The sequence below is a fragment of the Lactuca saligna genome, chromosome 1, assembly GCF_052625555.1.
Source record: "Lactuca saligna cultivar CGN05327 chromosome 1, ASM5262555v1, whole genome shotgun sequence".
Classification (NCBI taxonomy): Eukaryota; Viridiplantae; Streptophyta; class Magnoliopsida; order Asterales; family Asteraceae; genus Lactuca; species Lactuca saligna.
The window spans coordinates 91,667,525-91,687,738 of NC_136417.1; the positions used below are offsets into that span (position 1 = coordinate 91,667,525).

At 38.8% G+C, this 20,214-nt stretch overlaps 1 protein-coding gene across 1 annotated transcript; it reads left to right on the top strand.

Annotated features, from left to right (window-relative positions):
* The first annotated feature begins 2,158 nt into the window (after positions 1-2,158).
* On the top strand, positions 2,159-5,054 carry LOC145009696 (uncharacterized). Its single transcript, XM_078968338.1, has 5 exons — positions 2,159-2,496; positions 2,575-2,758; positions 2,839-3,600; positions 3,683-3,705; positions 4,778-5,054. The coding sequence occupies exons 1-5, from the start codon at positions 2,159-2,161 to the stop codon at positions 5,052-5,054; spliced, it is 1,584 nt and encodes a 527-aa protein (XP_078824464.1).
* Positions 5,055-20,214: the final 15,160 nt, after the last annotated feature.

Consider the following 20,214-nt stretch of genomic DNA (forward strand, 5'->3'; position numbering starts at 1 on the left):
ATGGAGTGAGCTTGCTTATCAATTGAAGGCGTGGAAGAAATAAAATTTAAAATTGCAATATGCGGTAGAATATTCGAGTAACAAATTGAACCAATCTCGGTGGATTCGACCCCTTTACCACTATACACTATTTTAGTGTGTAACATTTAGGGTATTTATTTTGTTGGCCTCGACAACCACCAATTTGGCATCGTTGCTGGGGATTGGTTTATTTTTAATCAATTTGTTTCTCTATGCCCAGATCTCAGCATACAGATGACTTGATTTACAACCCGGAAATTGAAAAAGAAGCAAGGCGTTTGGCGAAGGAAAAGCGAGTTGAACGTGGTCAAACTTCCACGCCTCACGGGGACTTGGAGGTTGAAACCACTTCTTCAAGTGATACAGAACCCGATTCTAGCCCCGACCCTCACCAAGAAATTCCCAAAACACCACCTCCACAACAAAATCCACCCATTCCTGAACCAATTGCAATGGCGGATGGAGGAGAAGTTCCCGAGAGAACTTTGAGGCAAATGATGGAAACCGATGTTACACAAACTCCAATTAGTATCAACTACCCGGTTTTGGATGGAGGTTCAGAATTTAAGTCAAGTTTAGTCCATCACCTTCCAACTTTTCATGGATTCGAGAATGAAGACCCTCATAAGCATTTGAAGATGTTCCACATTATTTGCACTAGCATGAAGCCACAAGGGTCAATCGATGACCAAATCAAGCTAAGGGCATTCCCCTTTTCATTGGCCGATAAAGCAAAGGATTGGTTATATTATTTTCCACCAGGGTCAATAAACTCATGGACTGAAATGGCGAGAGTTTTTCTGGACAAGTTCTATCCCGCTTCAAGAGTCTAAAGTCTTAGAAATGAGATTTGTGGAATCCGCCAAGGTCAAAATGAGACTTTTCATGATTATTGGGAGAGGTTCAATAACTTGTGCTATAGTTGACTAGAACATCAAATTTCGGAAAAACTCCTCATTCAATACTTTTATGAGGGATTTTTGCCAACGGAGAGAAGACTAGTTGATGCCTCGAGTGGTGGCGATGCGTTTAGCAAAACTCCACAACAAACAAGACAACTCTTCAACACCATAGCTGTAAATTCACAACACTTTGGACCGCACCAAGATATGAAGTGAGACACACAACATAAAGTCAATGAAGTGGGGACATCAAGCCTTGAGTCTCAAATCAAAGATCTAACCTCCGTTGTCCAAAAGCTAGCTATGGGACAAACTCCACAAGTGATGGTTTGTGGAATATGTGAAACAATGGGACATCCTATGGATATGTGTCCCATTCTTCAAGAAGATATGGAACACGTAAACGCCATAGGAGAATTCCAAAACTACCACATCAAGCCATCCAATTATCAAAATGCATATAATTCTAGTTGGAAGCCAAATCCCAACATGAGCTACAACCCAAGTCCATTGCCTCAAAATGCATTGGTTAGAGCCTCCTATCCACCATAACAACCTCACTACCAACACCCACATCCACACTATCAATCCAAACAACACCCTCCACATCACCAACAGCCTCCTCAATCCCAACCAAGTAGCTCTGGGATGTCTCTTGAAGATATTGTCAAATCCTTAGCCACTAACACTCAACAATTCCAAAAAGAGACAAGGACTAGTATCTCCAAACTTGAAGCACAAATGGGATATATAGTTACCTCCATAAGCAAGCTGGAGTCTCATGGAAAGTTGCCTTCTCAAACTGAAAAGAACCCAAATGTCAATGTGGTGACCTTGAGAAGTGGCAAACAAGCCGGAGAAAGTAGTTCAAAGAAGAAGCCAAGGGATAAACATGAAGAAATAGAAGTCATTCCTATTGAAGAACCTATAGTCATGAATGCCCCACATGTCAGAATTCCAAAGAAGACTATCCCTCTAGTGACTCCAATAGCCACTCAACCGCAATTCCCCTCCCCACTTGCAACTTCAAAGAAGAACATAGAGGAGAAAGAGATTTTGGACACCTTCCGAAAGGTGGAAGTAAAGATCCCTTTACTTGATGCAATCAAACAAATCCCTAGATATGCAAAGTTTTTAAAAGAACTTTGTACCAACAAGAGAAAGTTGAAGGGAAATGAGAAGATCTCAATGAATGAAAATGCATCCGCGGTTTTACAAAGGAAACTTCCATCCAAATGCAAAGACCCCAGAATGTTACGGTTCCTTGCAAGATTGGGGATGTCACTTTTAGTAGTGCCATGTTTGATCTTGGTGCCTCTATCAATGTCATGCCCTATTCGGTGTGTGAATCATTAAATGTGGGTCCTTTAAGTGATACCGGAGTCATAATCTCACTTGCGGAAAAATCGAGTGTCTTTCCTAGAGGTCTGGATGATGTTTTGGTACAAGTGAATCAATTGGTCTTTCTGGCGGATTTTTATGTGATTGATCTAGATGAAAAAGTGTCCTCCAAATCAGCTCTAATCTTACTTGGAAGACCACTTTTGAAGACGGGTAGGATGAAGAATGATGTGTATGCGAGAATTTTGACAATGGAGTTTGATGGTGAAACAATAACTTTTAATATTTATGATGCCACGATATATCCTAGTGATGTTTCCTCTTTGTACTTTGTTGATGTCGTTGATCCGATAACCCAAGAATTGTTTGAGTTGTCTAATAGTGATGTGTTGGAAATGATTTTAAGCAAGGGGTTTGAATGTAGGAAGCTAGCCGAGAAATTAAAGCTTTATTCTTTGGATCCGGAGGTTGACAGATTCGTCAATAAATTAGAGGTGAAGAAATCTACAAGATTTGATGTCAAGCAAATTGAGTTGCCCCAACCCACACAAAATTGTCGTCATCCCTTGTTCAGCCACCCGAATTGGAATTGAAGGCCCTACCTCAACACTTGAAGTATGCCTACTTGGGAAAGAACGAAACTATTCCGGTCATCATTTCGACTCACTTAACTGAATGTGAAGAAGAGAAACTCTTCAAGGTGTTGAAGGAACACAAAGAAGCCATGGGTTGGACAATCGCAAATATTAAAGGATTGAGTCCCTCCACTTGTATGCACAAAATTTTAATGGAAGACAAATGCAATCCGAGTCGGGACGCGCAAAGAAGGTTGAATCCGCCAATGATGGAAGTGGTCAAGAAAGAGATGTTGAAGCTCCTTGATGAGGGAATGATCTATCCAATCTCGGATAGCATGTGGGTGAGCCCGGTGCAAGTCGTGCCAAAGAAGACAGAGATCACGGTGGTCAAGAACAACAAAGGTATGATGGCCTCTACCCACTTGCAAAACAGGTGGAGAGTATGTATTGACTATCGAAAACTTAATGCAAGCACACAAAAAGATCATTTATCATTGCCTTTCATTGATCAAATGTTAGAAAGGTTGGCTGAAAAATCTCATTATTGTTTTCTGGACGGGTATTCTGGTTTTCACCAAATCCTGGTGGCATTGGAAGACCAAGAAAAGAAAACATTTACATGTCCATTTGGCAGTTTTGCATACCGGAGGATGCCATTCGGATTGTGTAACGCCCCGGCTACTTTCCAACGATGTATGGTTAGTATCTTTTCAGAATATGTTGAGAATGTAATTGAAGTTTTCATGGATGATTTTACGGTATATGGAAACTCCTTTCAAGAGTGTTTGACCAATCTCACCAAAATTTTGAAAAGATGCATTGAAACAAATTTGGTTTTAGACTTTGAAAAATGTCATTTTATGGTGAGTCAATGTCTTATTTTGGGTCACATTGTATCAAAGAAAGGAATTGAGGTAGATAAGGCCAATATAGATGTTATTCAAAGCTTACCTTACCCGACTTGTGCTCGGGAAGTTCGTTCTTTTTTGGCCCATGCAGGTTTCTACTGGAGATTCATCAAGGACTTTTCAAAGATAACAAGACCAATGTGCCAACTCTTGCAAAAGGATGTTGATTTCAAGTTCAATGAGGCGTGCAAAGAAGCTTTTGACAAGCTCAAAGAGTTGCTTACATCCGCCCCCATCATACAAGCACCAAATTGGGATCTCCCCTTTGAGATCATGTGTGACGCAAGCAACTATGCAATAGGCACCGTTTTGGGTCAAAAGAATGGAAAATCCTCTCATGTGATCTACTATGCATCGAGGACACTAGACAATGCTCAAAGTAACTACTCTACTACGGAGAAGAAGGTATTGGCCATAGTGTTCGCCATGGAGAAATTTAGACAATACCTACTGGGTACCAAGGTCATTGTGTATTCGGATCACGTGGCTCTCATGTACTTGATGATGAAGAAAGATGCAAAGCCAAGACTCATCGAGTGGATTTTATTGTTACAAGAATTTGATTTGGAAATCCGGGACAAGAATGGATGTGAGAATCTTGTTGCCGATCACCTAAGCCGGATCGATTCAAATGAAACTCCTATCCCGTTGAGAGACGAGTTTCCGGATGAGCATCTATTTTCCCTTACTCAATCTATTCCTTGGTATGCTGATATCGTTAACTTTTAGGTCACAAATGGTATCCCGACACATTCATATGTGCTCAAAAAGAGAAATTGAAAACTAATGCAAAATATTATGTGTGGGATGAGCCCTATTTATGGAGACATTGTCCCGATCAAATCATTAGGAGATGTGTGCCCCAACAAGAGCATCAATCCATTTTGTAGTTTTGTCATGAATTTGCTTGTGGGGGACACTTCGGACCTAGTCGGACCTTGAGAAAGGTCCTTGAGTGTGGACTATTTTGGCCAACCATGTCACACGATTGTTACTTGTTTTGCAAAAGTTGTGAACGGTGCCAAAGGACGGGGAACGTTTCACAAAAGAACCAAATGCCACAAAATCCCATCCTTGTTTGTGAAGTTTTTGACATATGGGGGATTGATTTCATGGGCCCATTTCCCGTTTCGTTTGGCAATGTTTACATCTTGCTCGCGGTTGACTATGTTTCTAAGTGGGTTGAAGAGAAAGCTACACAATCGGATGTTGCTAAAACGGTTATCAAGTTTTTGAAGTCTAATATTTTTGTGAGGTTTGGAGTGCCTAGGGCATTGATTAGTGATCGAGGGACGCATTTCTAGAACAAGATGATGGAGGCTTTGCTAAAAAAGTACAATGTGACCCACCGTGTCTCTACCGCCTACCACCCTCAAACGAATGGCCAAGCGGAGGTTTTGAATCGTGAAGTGAGGAGTATTCTTGAGAAAATGGTGAACCCGACAAGAAAAGATTGGATTTTAAGGCTTGATGATGCCTTATGGGCCTATCGGACCACTTACAAGACCCCGATAGGCATGTCTCCATTTAGGTTGGTTTTCGGAAAGACGTGTCATCTTCTCGTGGAATTAGAGCACCGTGCATTTTGGGCGGTCAAACAATGCAATTTCAATGTTGATGAAGCGGGAAGACATAGGAAGCTTCAACTTCAAGAGTTAGAAGAATTGAGAAATGACTCTTATGAAAACTCAAGAATTTACAAGGATAAAATGAAGCTTTTTCATGACAAGTCCATCATCCGAAAGTATTTTGAGCCTGGACATAGGGTCTTACTTTACCATTCGCGATGAAAGTTATTTCCAGGCAAGCTAAGGTCAATATGGATTGGGCATTTTGTTGTGATAAAGACCTTTGACCATGGGGAAGTGGAGATTCAAAGCGAAAAGACGGGACAAATTTTTAAAGTTAATGGTCACCGTTTGAAGCCAATCTATGAAAGTTTCAATGCTAATGCTCATGAAATCTTCCATTTAGATGCCCCGAAGTGTTGAAGTGTGCAAGGAGGACATCTCGCCAAAGATGTTAAAGAAGGGCATTTATGGAAAGCATTGTCTTTCATGACTTTGAATTCAAATAAAGGAGCGTTGAAGATATTCTGTTATTTATTTTGAAGATATATTTGAAGAAAATAAGTTTTCCAAGTGTTTAATCCTTCAAATGCAAACCAAGAATCCCAAAAAATTGAAGTGAAACGAGTCCGGAAACTGCAACCAGCACGCGTCCGCGTGACCATGCGCGCCCCTTGTACACGGCCTCACTGCGCGGCCGTGCATCCATGCGCGGGCTGCTTGCGCGGATGGACATGATTGATGATATAAGCTCGCAAGAAAAAGATGTAAACTGTGACATGCACGCGGCCGCGTGCCACCCTTGCGCGACCCGCACAGATTCCGACGACCATGCCTTATGTTTGTTCACCAGCTTTGACTTTCGTTGACCGGGTAGTTTAATGAATTGACTAACATTGACTTATGTTGACCATGACTTGACCAGTGATTAAAACTTCCGGCACTTCATCTTCTTCAATTAACCCTATCAAACACCCCCATTCTCGCTCAAACTATCAAGAATAGACACACCCACCTCCCACTAAAATTTGATTTCCCGGAGTTCTACCGGTCGGAATTCGGCGAGACCACCGCCACCATCTTGCCACTTTCCGACCATTTTCCAGCCAACTCCGGCCACCTCTCGCAATCCCACCGAACAAAACATCAATATCTAACCAAAAATTTCGCCAGGAATTTTGAGCCACCACGAACCGCCGCCGGAATTTTTGCAAAAATCAAGTTGAAAATATCGTTTGGTTGAACAAGTCTTGCATTTTGGCACTTAGGAACAACTACAAAGCTTGGGGTGCATGGTAGCGGATTTCAGGTTCAAGTTCAATTTTTGGGACGAAAACGATTGAATCGAGTATCTTTTTTCCTTGGTTTTTATTACATTCCATTGTTCTAATACGATAATTGCATCCAACCATGCTTTGAAAATTGCCGAAGATTGATAGTTATTGCCTGGTTTGTTTGGAAAAATTGTTTTGAGAATGGTTGAAATTGATTAATTTGCTTGGGAATTTGTTTAAAAAATTCTTAAACTTTGGTTGGGATTTGCTCATTTTGTCTAGAAATGCTGCCGAATTTTTTGTTAGAATTTTCAAAAAAAACCGAGTGGTGTTGTTGAAACCATTTTAAATTGTCAAAAGTTGGGTGCAATTATTTATTGGAATTTTTGTGTTCGGTTTGAAAATAGTTGCATTATTTTAAGAGTAGTGAGGGAGGGATTACTTTGGTGGATTGCTTTTGATATCGTAGGTCTTGAAAATGGGAAAAACTACAACTCGTACACGCTCTCATGGATCATCCATTGATCCTAATCCCTAAAAAGACGTAGCCGGTACTTCACGAAAAGCCACTGGGAAACAGAAGCAAAGTGGAAATGAGGGAAGCAGTCCTTCCCTTACAAAGGCGGAAATCAAAACATACCAGTCAAATCTCTGCGGACGCTCAGTTTGGCCTACTAAGGTTTACCACGAGGAGTCAATGAATAAGCTTGGGGTACACATCGGTGTGGAATCCATGTTCCATAGTATGGCTTGGAATGGTTTTCTTAATCTCTACAATAGGACCTACGAAGAGCCCACGCTAGAATTCCTGTCCACTTTCGCTACTGATGATGAAGCCGAAATCCTTACGTTCCAATTACAAGGTCAAAGCCATCGGCTTTCGTTCGGACGACTGAACTCTATCATGGGAGTAGACTACTCAAACGACACAAACATTTGTTCTGAAAGGTATATAAGCTTCTTACTTGTGATATCCCCATTTTCACGGCCATAAAAGACCGATTTTGTTTATGCTTTATAAAAATCAGAGTATCTCTTTCATTAAAAAATTCGTGGAATTTGTTCCCAGAAAAACATGATAATTTCATTATCAAATCATTTCTAAAGAAATATATTTTTATTCCTTTTAAAACATTTGGGATGTCATCGTCAATACAGAAACATAAGCATAAACAACACTTACATTTATTTACACTAGTGATCTACATCTCCTTAATCTCTCAGTGTAATGTAACTTCACATCGTCACCTGTGATACAAGTAAACTGAGTGGGTCAGGTTGGAAAACCTGGTGAGTACATAGGGTTTTCAACCCACATAATATAATTATTATGTTTAATCATCAAACAATTAACCCAATTACCCATCCCCATTATCTTCTTTATTCCTAAGTACCTTCCCTAAGGATTATCCTAAGGGTCGTCTCCTACATCATATTTACCTCTCATTTCCTTACATCGCATTTCCTTATATGTTTGTTCCTAAGGACTCTCCCTAAGGATCATCGCCTACATCGCATAGATAGTATTAATTCAGAGATTACTCCCTCAATACGTGCCCAACAAAGGTTAGGGTATCATCGCATGAATACGTAGTTACTACATCGCCTGAACTCGTAATTCATCACCAACAGGTTATGAGCCTGCTGGTGTTTCCACGAGTTTGTCTATAATAGTCCGTGGTCGCCATCTGTACTTTGGTAGATGACTACATCTTCAAATTGCCGGACAAGGTTATAGTATCTTTCATCCTTCATCACCAATTCATCATCACCTATCTATCCTCACCTAATTATCATCACCTATCTCTCATCATTTTATTTCATCACACATCAACTATTTCATCTACCCATGTTTTATCCCAACATATTTGTAGATATAAAATAAATATATAGTTTAAATCATTTAAAACATGTATAAAATCATTAATCCAACATAGACAGCAAGTATCCAGATAATATGTACACATGACACATAATTTATATAAAATACTTCATATCTATGTGTAAGATGAAAGTAACTATGCACTCACAGCATGTAATTTACATTAAATACTTCATATCTATGTGAAAGATGAAAGGGACTATGCACTCACTTCTTAAAGTGATGATTCCAAACTCGGACAGCGCTTCACTTCTTAACAATATAATTTCCTTCGAAGAAACCTGGTATTATTACCACTAGATTTTAGTCTAATATTTACCATGATTAATTATTAGTCTTAGCATTATTGTTATTGTTATTGTTCTTGTTATTGCTGTTGCTGTTGTTGTTGCTGTTGATGAAAGGGACTATGCACTCACTTCTTAAAGTGATGATTCCAAACTCGGACATCGCTTCGTTTCTTAACAATATAATTTCCTTCGATGAAACCTGGTATTATTACCACTAGATTTTAGTCTAATATTTACCATGATTAATTATTAGTCTTAGCATTATTGTTATTGTTATTGTTATTGTTATTGTTATTGTTATTGTTATTGTTATTGTTATTGTTATTGCTGTTGCTGTTGCTGTTGCTGTTGCTGTTGCTGTTGCTACTGCTACTGCTACTGCTACTGCTAGTGCTATTGTTATGTTTATCATTATCATTATCGTTATTATTATTATCATTATTATTATTATTATTATTATTATTATTATTATTATTATTATTATTATTATTATTATTATTATAAGCGTTTAAATAATATTTTCCAACCACTATGTACAGACAGGGGCCAAACATAAAACACCGGAAGGCAGGACCATTTTGACATATAGCACTTCTAAAATCCAACAACCTTATGCGGCCCTTTAAACCAGATTCCCCGTACCACGAGTGGTTAAAAAGATATTATAACGACACTTACATAACTCATAATAATATCCCAAATAATTATTATAAGGTCCTAATAACATTACTCAACTTGGCATTACTCTGTATCGGTAGTTCCCCCTTCTTCGAGTTTTTCCATACTAAAACGTTTTAGTACCTTATCCAAGTAAGTATTCTGACTAAGTCCTATTAGTCTCTTACTTTGTTCTCTCACTATCCTTATTCCCAAAATATAGGAAGCCTCTCCGAGGTCCTTCATAGCGAAGCACTTCCCGAGCCAGGACTTAACCTCCTGCAGAGTCGGGATGTTGTTTCATATGAGTAATATGTCATCAACATACAAAACGAGGAAGCTAACTATACTCCCACTGGCCTTGACATATACACACGATTCATCTTCACTTCGTACAAATCCAAACTCTTTGACTTTCTCATCGAAGCAAAGATTCCATCTGCGAGATGCTTGCTTAAGTCCATAAATGGACTTCTCAAGCTTGCACACTCTATTGGGATGCTTCGGATTGACAAAACCTTCTGGCGGAGCAATGTAAACATCCTCAGCCAACTTCCCATTAAGGAAAGCGGTCTTGACATCCATCTTCCATATCTCATAATCATGAAATGCAGCAATGGCTAGCATCACCCTAATAGATTTTATCTTGGCAACTGGTGAGAAGGTCTCATCATAATCAACTCCGGGAGTTTGAGTAAAGCCCTTCGCCACCAATCGCGCCTTATACGTGTACACATTCCAATCCACGTCGGTCTTCTTCTTGAAGATCCATTTGCACCCAACCGTCTTACGTCCGGGCACATTGTCAACCAAATTCCAAACTTGGTTGTCATACATGGACTGAATCTTGCTGTCCATCGCCTCTTTCCATTTTGCAGACTCTGGGCCTGCGATGGCTTCCTTATAGCTATTAGGTTCATCTAGATTTATTAGTGCACCATCATTAATATATGTTTCCCCTTTGGTAGTAATATGAAAACCATAAAACTGGGGTTGAACTCTAACTCTTTCGGAACGTCTAAGAGGTAAGGACTCGTCAATTGGTTCAACCGGAGTTTCCTCCTCGGGTTGAGTGCCAGCGTTAGAGGTTCCTTCATCGCTCGATTCTTGAATCTCTTGAAGATTGATTTGCCTCCCACTGTCTCCTTGGCTTATGAGTTCTCGCTCTCGGAAAACCCCTCTCCTCGTAACGAAGACAACATTGTCACTCGGTCTATAGAAGAGATATCCAAAAGATCTCTGTGGGTAGTCGATGAAAATACATCGCTCACTATGAGGTTCGAGCTTGTTGTGAGTCTCTCGTCTTACGAAAACCTCATAGCCCCAAACCTTGATATGTGCCAACGAGGGAGCTTTCCATGTCCACATCTCGTGAGGTGTTTTGGCAACCTTCTTGGTAGGGACTCGGTTAAGAATATGGGCGGCAGTCTCTAAGGCATACCCCCAGAATGAGATAGGTAGTGAAGCACGACTCATCATAGAATGGACCATGTCTAACAGGGTTCGATTACGCCTTTTTGCCACACCATTCAACTACGGTGTCCTAGGTGGCGTCAATTGCGAAACTATTCCGCATTCCTTAAGATAGTTGTGGAATTCAAGACTTAGGTACTATCCTCCTCGATCGGATCGAAGCATCTTGATTTTCCTGCCCAATTGATTCTCCACTTCATGCTTGAACTCTTTGAACTTTTCAAACGTTACTGACTTGTGCTTGATTAAGTAAATATACCCATATCTACTATAATCATCGGTGAAAGTCACGTAGAAGCGGTTCCCATCCTTTGTGGTGGATCTAAAGGGCCCACACACGTCGGTGTGTATGAGATCCAATAAACCCTCACCCCTCTCACAAGTGCCAGTGAAGGGTGACTTGGTCATCTTTCCAAGCAAACAAGATTCGCACGTGTCATCTTCCCTAAGGTTGAATGACTCCAACACTCCATCCTTTTGGAGTTGAGCTATGCGCTTTTTGTTGACATGTCCAAGACGACAATGCCACAAAGATGCTTTATCCATACTATTGGAAGAATCCATACACAACACATCATTTCCTAGGTTATCTACAACCATAACAGTTTCATAAATTCCATTACAAGGAATTGCTTCAAAATATAAAACACCATTTAGATAAGCATAAATCGAACCATTTTCATTATTAAACGAATATCTAAATGCTTGTCTAAATAAACCATGAAAAGAAATGATGTTTCTTGCCATATCTGGTGAGTAGCAACAGTTATTTAAATCTAAATTCAATCCATTACTAATCACTAAAGAATACACTCCAATCTTGGTAACAACCGACGTTCTTCTGTTCCCCATGATTAGACTTATTCTTCCATGCTCCACATCCCTATTTCTTCCTAGTCCCTGCAAATCAGAACAAATATGGTAACCACACTCTGTATCAAGAACCCACGAAATAGTATGAGATGAATCATTAGATTTAATTGTGTAAATACCTGCGAAAGATGGCTTGATCTTCCCATCCTTGATGGCTTGCAGATATTCCGGGCAGCTTCTCTTCCAATGCCCTATTTTGTGGCAATGGTGGCACTCTGCCTCCTTTGGGTTAGAGTTAGGCTTAGCAGGGCCATCCTTGGTCCCACTAGAAGAGGAACCATGTTGGGACTTTCTCTTGTGGTGGCTCTTTGATGGAGCCTTCCTCTTCTTGCCCTTTCTTTGCCCAATTGCCAAAATAGTAGCAGCGGGTGGAGCGGGAGTCGGTGCAACAAACTTTTCCTTGAGGTTGCTCTTAGCAGTCCTTAGGAGCCGTTGGAGTTTGCTTAGGGTGACCTCTTCCTTGTTCATGTGGTAGGTCATCCTAAATTGGTTGTAGCATGAGGGCAAGGAGTGAAGAACAATGTCGATGGCCAAATCCTCCCCAAAGTTAACATTTAACTTGCGAAGACGATCAACATATCTTTGCATCTTTTGCAAGTGCACGGTAAGAGATTCTCCACTTCCCATCTTAGCGGTGATCATATTCGTGATGATCTCATAGCGCTCTTGCCTCGCGCTTTGGTGGTACCTCTCCATTAAGTCTTGATGCATTTCAGACGGATACATGTCCTCATAGGACTTTTGGAATTCTTGATTCATTGTGGCTATCATGATGCAATGGACTTTCGTTGCATCACGTTCGTGGGTCTCAAAGACATCCATTTCCTCGGGAGTAGCGACTTCTGGATTGATCTTCTCGAGCTTCTCGTCGAGGACATACTCTTTGTCCTCGTAGCGCGCAATCGTGCGAGTATATCTTATCCATTCGCTAAAGTTTGATCCATCAAAAGTCACTTTTTGACAAAGACTCATTAGCGTGAATGAGTTAGCAGCAGCGTTGTTCGCGTTAGCCATCTACAAATTGAAAGGACAAAGTTTTATTAGAATTGAATCCCTAATTAAACACCCAAAATGAAAAATTAAGGCTAGGACCCAACAACATTATTTACATATTAGAAAGGGGATGCCGTAATCTAACACGCAAATAATTTTAGAGGTAAGTGAATGACGATTCACTAATTCTTCACCATGAAAAACATAAGCTTAAGTTTTAAATGCTTTTGAGAATTCCTAGATTTTCTTAGAGATTCATTGAACTTTTCAATGGCATGTTTAAATCTCGATATGCCCCTCTCGTTTGTGACTGGGATGCCGAGGATCACAAAGTGGGTGTGAATAACCATGCAAATCTATATGGTGCCTTCATTGTTACAATCACCTATTCGATGTGCCGGTAAACCACACACGCTCCATCGAACTATGACAAACAATGAATCACCCTTTACCACCTTTTCTTAGAACCAATTAGTGTGCCGGTAAACCACACACGCTCCACTAAGTTCTTAGCAAGGGAGCAAAGTGTAATTTCATGCGATTGCATCAATTTTATTTTTGCCTAAAGTAACTAGGATTGGGAATTTGTAAAAATGTTTAGTTACCTTATATAGATTCATTATACTTATTAATGAAGAGAGGATTGCCCTATCCTACCCGTTCGGCTAACGACCCTCCACCAGTCAAGCAAGTGGTGGGTGTGAGTGTACACAAATTAAGCACCATTTTATAGGCAGCAAACTTATACCCACCTTATAGACCAGCTTCGTGAATGAGGCCTACTAATGGTAAGACTAGCATTTTAATTATACATATATATATATATATATATATATATATATATATATATATTCATTAAGCTTGTAATAATATAATAGTATAGGGTGTATTTTAAACATTTCAAAATACTAGGGTTTTAATTTTCAATTTAAAATTTTTGAAATTTAATATCATTTAAATTAAAATTTTAAATATTAAAACTCTTGATTTAATAATTATCTCAAATTAAACTATTAATTTAAATTATTAAATCATAAGGGATTATTAAATCTTAAAGGATAATTATCATTTAAACAATTAACTTATCCTAATCCCTTTTATCCCTCTAAATTTAAAAAATAATGGGAAGGGATAATTCAAAATCTTTAATTACCATATTTAACCATTAAAAAGATAATTACAAGATATGGGATTATCTAAATCCCTAAAATTTAGGATCTTATCTTGGGGAAGTAGGCTAATTCGAAAATCCTAGGGTTTGCAAACCCTAGATTTCGAAATCTTGCACTAAAGGAAAGGATTTAAAAACCCTTTCATAAATTTCGCACTAATCTTGAAATTTCTTGCCTCCTAGGGTTTATTGGCTATAAACCCTAATTGTCAAGTTCATACAATTGTATATACTAATTGAAAACAAGTTAACCAAAGGCTCTGATACCACCGATGGGTCTTATACATACAATCCTATGTGTGCATGCAACCCTAGATTTGGATCTATGTTTTCACTATTAGATACACACCATTATGAACACATGAATAAAACCCTAATGTGGCCTACTATTTTCGAAATTCACATAGAAGGTTAGATCACATACCTCTTATTGTTATATTGCAATAACAACTTAAATCTTCAAACCCTAAGTCTTGAAAGCAAGTACCACAAGTGTAGTACCTCTAATGGCTCACAAACACCACAAGCAATTGGAGAGGCTATAAAGAGAGAAGGGGAGAGGTAGAAATCGGCCTTGGGATCTCTTAGAAGCAAGTGGATGAATTCTTAAGGCCTTAGGATCTTTATATAGGGTAGAGATTAGGGTTTCAGTCCTTATACTTATCTAGTTACTTGCCCACTAAGCAATCAAAAGATAAGCCTTGATAACCCTTATCCCCTTGGACCTTTGGACGATTTCAAGGATATCTTATCCCCTGAATTCGTCCATCCTACAACAAGGATAACAATTTCCCTATTTTGCAACTATCACATAATTACAATTTAGTCCCTCTAGTTTAATTAATTACACTTGATCACAAAATTAATTCCTAATTAATTATTGACCAATATTAATTAAACAAATATGATTTCTCCTTTAATATATTATTCTTATAATATATTAATAAATCATAATAACCTCTCTCTCTATTTATTTCTCCAGTCAAGTTGCTTTGGTGAAGGCAACCCAAAAGAACCATGCACAACCGGGTCAAGTACTTACCAAATATGGTTACGGGCTTAGATACTAATCCAACATATCTTTCATCCTACTTCACCGATTGATCATCACCTATCTATCCTCACCTATCTTTCACAACACGTAATTTATATTAAAATACTTCATATCTATGTGTAAGATGAAAGTAACTATGCACTCACAGCATGTAATTTATATTATATACTTCATATCTATGTGAGGGATGAAAGGGACTATGCATTCACTTGTTAAAGTGATGATTCCATACTCGGACAACGCTTCGCTTCTTAATAATATAATTTCCTTCGATGAAACCTAGTATTATTACCACTAGATTTTAGTCTAATAGTTACCGTGACTAATTATTAGTCTTAGCATTATTATTATTATTATTATTATTATTATTGTTATTATTATTATTATTATTATTATTATTATTATTATTATAAGCATTTAAATAATATTTTCTAACCACTATGTACAGACAGTGGCCAGACATAAATCACCGGAAGGCAGAACCATTTTGACATATAGCACTTCTAAAATCCAACAACCTTATGCGGCCCTTTAAACTCGATTCCCCGTACCACGAGTGGTTAAAAAGATATTATAACGACACTTATATAACTCATAATAATATCCCAAATAATTATTATAAGGTCCTAATAACATTACTATATTTAAATAAAAGCTATATTAGAAATAATGTAGGTGTAGCTCACTTACAGCAGGTTCTTATAAAAAAACGGGCTTCGTTAGAGCAGCGTTTCTGAGCCGAGAGCTTTTCTTATCGGAGCCATCGGGAGCTCTGGGGGCTTCATTCTCGTGCTAGGGAGGTTCCCTAGACCTGGGAGTAGTTTAAGGAGGTTAGAGAGAAGTTAGAGAGAGAAAGAGAGGTTATGGTGTGAAGAAAATATGAAGGATTCATCCTTTATTTATAGAGATTTTATCGTAGAGTAGTCTCTAAGATTCGTCCATATCTTCCGCGTACGAGCTCCGTTTTCTATGTTATTTATATCCACGCGTTGGTGTTTACGAGTACTACAACTTTCATTTAGACCCTGTCGGCTAATTCTCATTGTGTCTCAGATTTACAAAACTGTATTTGAATTCGCCGAGCTCGAAAAGTAGAGACTAAGCTTCGTCCATATCTTTCGCATACGAACTTCGTTTTCATCTGTCTTTTTATCGTTTAACTCCTATTAACAATATCTTCATTTCTCTTTTAGATCATTTTGGCTGAAAATCGACCGATCTAAAATTCAAATTTCAAGCTGTGCACTGCTGTGCAAAATCTTAGAAAAATCATAACTTCCTCATACTAAGTCAGATTTGGACGTTCTTTTTATGCACGCTTTCAGTTTAACATATACTACGACTTTCATCTAGATCGCTAATGCTAGAAAGTATTTTGTCGTAAATTCACTTTTTTACGATTCCCGATGTCACGCCGGTTTTGCCTTAAAACTTCGACGAGTCATAACTTCTTCGTTATAACTCGGATTTCGGTGTTCTTTATATGTACAGAACCTTTGTGACCTATACTATAAACTTGGTTAAGATTATTTATTCTAAATAATGTTCTATCAAAAAGTCATTTTTGACGCTCATTGTCTCTAAAGTGACTAGCCTGGATCTACGGGCGTTACAATTATCTCCCCCTTAGGATGATTACGTCCCGAAATCATCAACGAAATAGGGTTGTATAATGACTCCTTATGTTATCTCTTCATCCTAGGTAATAACCTTAACTTCTATGTCACTTCGAACGAGTATCTAACTCTTGGACTCCCTGACTGCAGGCAGTGCTCGATCTTGCATCTGCTCCCTATCTCATGTTAGTCTCCAAATTATGACCTACAAGTCACAATCTCGATCCTTAGTGGAGACTCCTTCTTCTTCTTAACAAACTTATGATAATTTCTTCCTTCGATTATCATAATAGGCCGATGGGTTATGTTCTAATGACCTCTCATCGTACGATGCATCTCTTGGACTCAGGTCTTTTAGAGTTAAATTCCAGAACAAACTATACCTTCCTTCATGTTCTAAGCACATCTTAAAAGGTAGTGTTTCTAGGTACAAGGAATTATCGCGATACCTCTACTGATCGCTTTGATTATCTTTTATTTCAATCTTCTGACTTAAGTCAGATGCTACATAAACTTGGTTCTCTGAACCACGTAACATACTCATTGTAGCCGGACTCAATTAGATATGATACTTGGGTCAGAATAGCAATCATATTCTTAGTCATTACCGAAACGATGGTAACAACATACTTGGATAAAACAAAACCAGTTACTAGCTTCTTGGTAACCTTGTGACTTTCCCTGATCCAAGCGTGAGTCCTATGCTTCTGGTAGTATATGCATCTACTACCTTTCACACCTACTCCTACTTGTCCCAAGTATTGTCTCGCAGTTTTCGAATTAACCATACAAAAATCTCATAACAAATTGACACATCAGACAACAAAATGAAAGTTTTATATTATTCCTTGAAATGATTACATAGGTGTTCAAGTTCAACCTATACTATGCCTCTAGTAGGATACACCTCCTGATACTATCCGCTTGGCTTCTTCATAACTTGATCCTTGGATACCCATCCTCACTCATGATTCCTTTCCTTGCCATCTACTTCATCAAGGATCATTTGGAATGCTCTTGCTTTTGGATTTAGCGGCATATTTTTCCTTGCAACTTCATTCTTCTTTGGACAGTTCTTCGAAATATGCCTATCATTTCCACATTCGTAGCACTTCTTGTTGTCGAATGTACAATCTCTGGAATAGTCACCAGTCTTACTACACTTATAGCACGTCACTTCTCCATCGCATCTTCCGAAGTGATTCTTTTTACACTTCTCACACCATCTTGCTTCACCTCCTCCTCCTCCAGACTTCAGGAATTTTCTCTCCTTGTTGGACCTTAAAGATCCTTCATGCTTCCTTTTCATGTCAACTTCAGCTCTCTCCAGACCCTTTTCTCTTATCTGGGTCTCCACATTCTTAGCAGTCCAAATGGCGGTTTTCAGAGTGGTTGCTTGCTTGACCATTGGACCAAAGTCCGCTGGTAATCCGTGGGCAAACTTTTTGACCATGGAGAGCTCAATTGGAACTAGATAAGGAATGAGCTTCATCTTCTCCGTAAAACTTGCAGCATACTCGGTGACACTCATCTTCCCCTTCTTCAGATTCTGGAATTCATTGTTGATATCCAGAAGATCCTACTTAGAGCAGTACTGCATCTTTAATTGCACTAGGAAATCTTCCCAAGAAATCATGCTTGCTTCTCCATTGGGCATCGTGTTAGCTAGTAGCTTCCACCAGCTCAGTACCCCAGACTTTAACAGAGGGACTGAAAGGGCGGTCTTTTGTTTGTTGCTACACTCGCAACTCTCAAACATTGTCTCCATCTCGGAGATCCAGTCTATAACTTCCAGTGGTGATGGGCTTCGAGAAAGACTCGAGGGTTTGGATGCCATGACCTCCTTGTACTTACATCCACGTTTGTCATTTCCTCCATCCTGATTGTTTCGTCTAACTATCAATGGGTTGTCTTGACCAACCGTCCCACTGTAGTTCCCTCCTTCTGACTGCCCATCATTCAACTCCGGCTGTTCAATAGGCATTGTAAGTTCCTCTCGATTTTATTGAAGAAACAACTTGCTTCCTCCATTTGACGATCCAACATCACTTAGATCATAGCTTGTACCCCGACCATGGTGATTGGCTCAGGTGCGGTTACTACAACAGGTATTTGTTCAATCACTGAGGGTTGTTGATTCCTATTTCCATTCGCGTTCCTGACTCCACTTCGGGTTCTTGACATTTCGATCTATATACCAGTCAGACGGTCGGTGTGTAATGACTTGAATTAAGATAAGAAAGATTTAATCTATGATTGACGTATAATCCCATTATCTCTCCGAAAAGTTATATGCCAGTTCTAATACCATAATTACATGTTTAGAAACTTGAACACATAAAGTTTCTAGATCCGGTCGACAATAGACCATAGATCCGAACAAATAACAGCATATCAAGCACAAAGCATTTAGCACATAAAAGCATTTTTAGGCACAATTCCTAAAGTAAGCTAGTGCTCACATCTCACAGTCACCGCTTAGCATTCTAAGTTTAAGCCTAGAAATACTACAAATTTGTAGTTCGCTTAAACTAATGCTCTGATACCAACTGTGACATCCCCATTTTCACGGCCAGAAAAGACTGATTTTGTTTATGCTTTATAAAAATCAGAGTATCTCTTTCAAGAAAAACATTGCAGAATTTGTTCCCAGAAAAACATGATAATTTCATTATCAAAGCATTTCCAAAGAAATGTAATTTTATTCCTTTTAAAACATTTGGGATGTCATCGTCAATACAGAAACATAAGCATAAACAGAACTTACATTCATTTACACTAGTGATCTATATCTCCTAAATCTCTCAGTGTAATGTAACTTCACATCATCACCTGTGATAAAAGTAAAATGAGTGGGTCAGGTTGGGAAAACTGGTGAGTACATAGGGTTTTCAACCCACAATAATTTAATTATTATGTTTAATCATCAAACAATTAACCCAAGTACCCATCCCCATTATTTTCTTTATTCCTAAGTACGTTCCCTAAGGATTTATCCTAAGGGTCCTCTCCTACATCATATTTACCTCTCATCTCCTTACATCACATTTTCTTATACGTTTGTTCATAAGGACTCTCCCTAAGGATCATCGCCTACATCGCATAGATAATATTGATTCAGGGATTACTCCCTCAATACGTTCCGAACAAGGGTTAGGGTATCATCGCATGAACACGTAGTTACAACATTTATTGAACTCGTAGTTCATCACCTACATGTTATGAGCATGCTAGTGTTTCCATGGGGTTGTCTATAATAGTTCGTGGTCGCCATCTATACTCTAGTAGATGACTACATCTCCAAATTTTCGGACAAGGTTATAGTATCTTGATGGGTCTTATACATACAATCCTATGTGTGCATGCAACCCTAGATTTGGATCTATGTTTTCACTATTAGTTACACAACATTATGAACACATGAATAAAACCCTAATGTGGCCTACTATTTTCGAAATTCACATAGAAGGTGAGATCACATACCTCTTGTTGTTATATTGCAGTAACAACTTAAATCTTCAAACCCTAAGTCTTGAAAGCAAGTACCACAAGTGTAGTACCTCTAATGGCTCACAAACACCACAAGCAATTGGAGAGGCTATAGAGAGAGAAG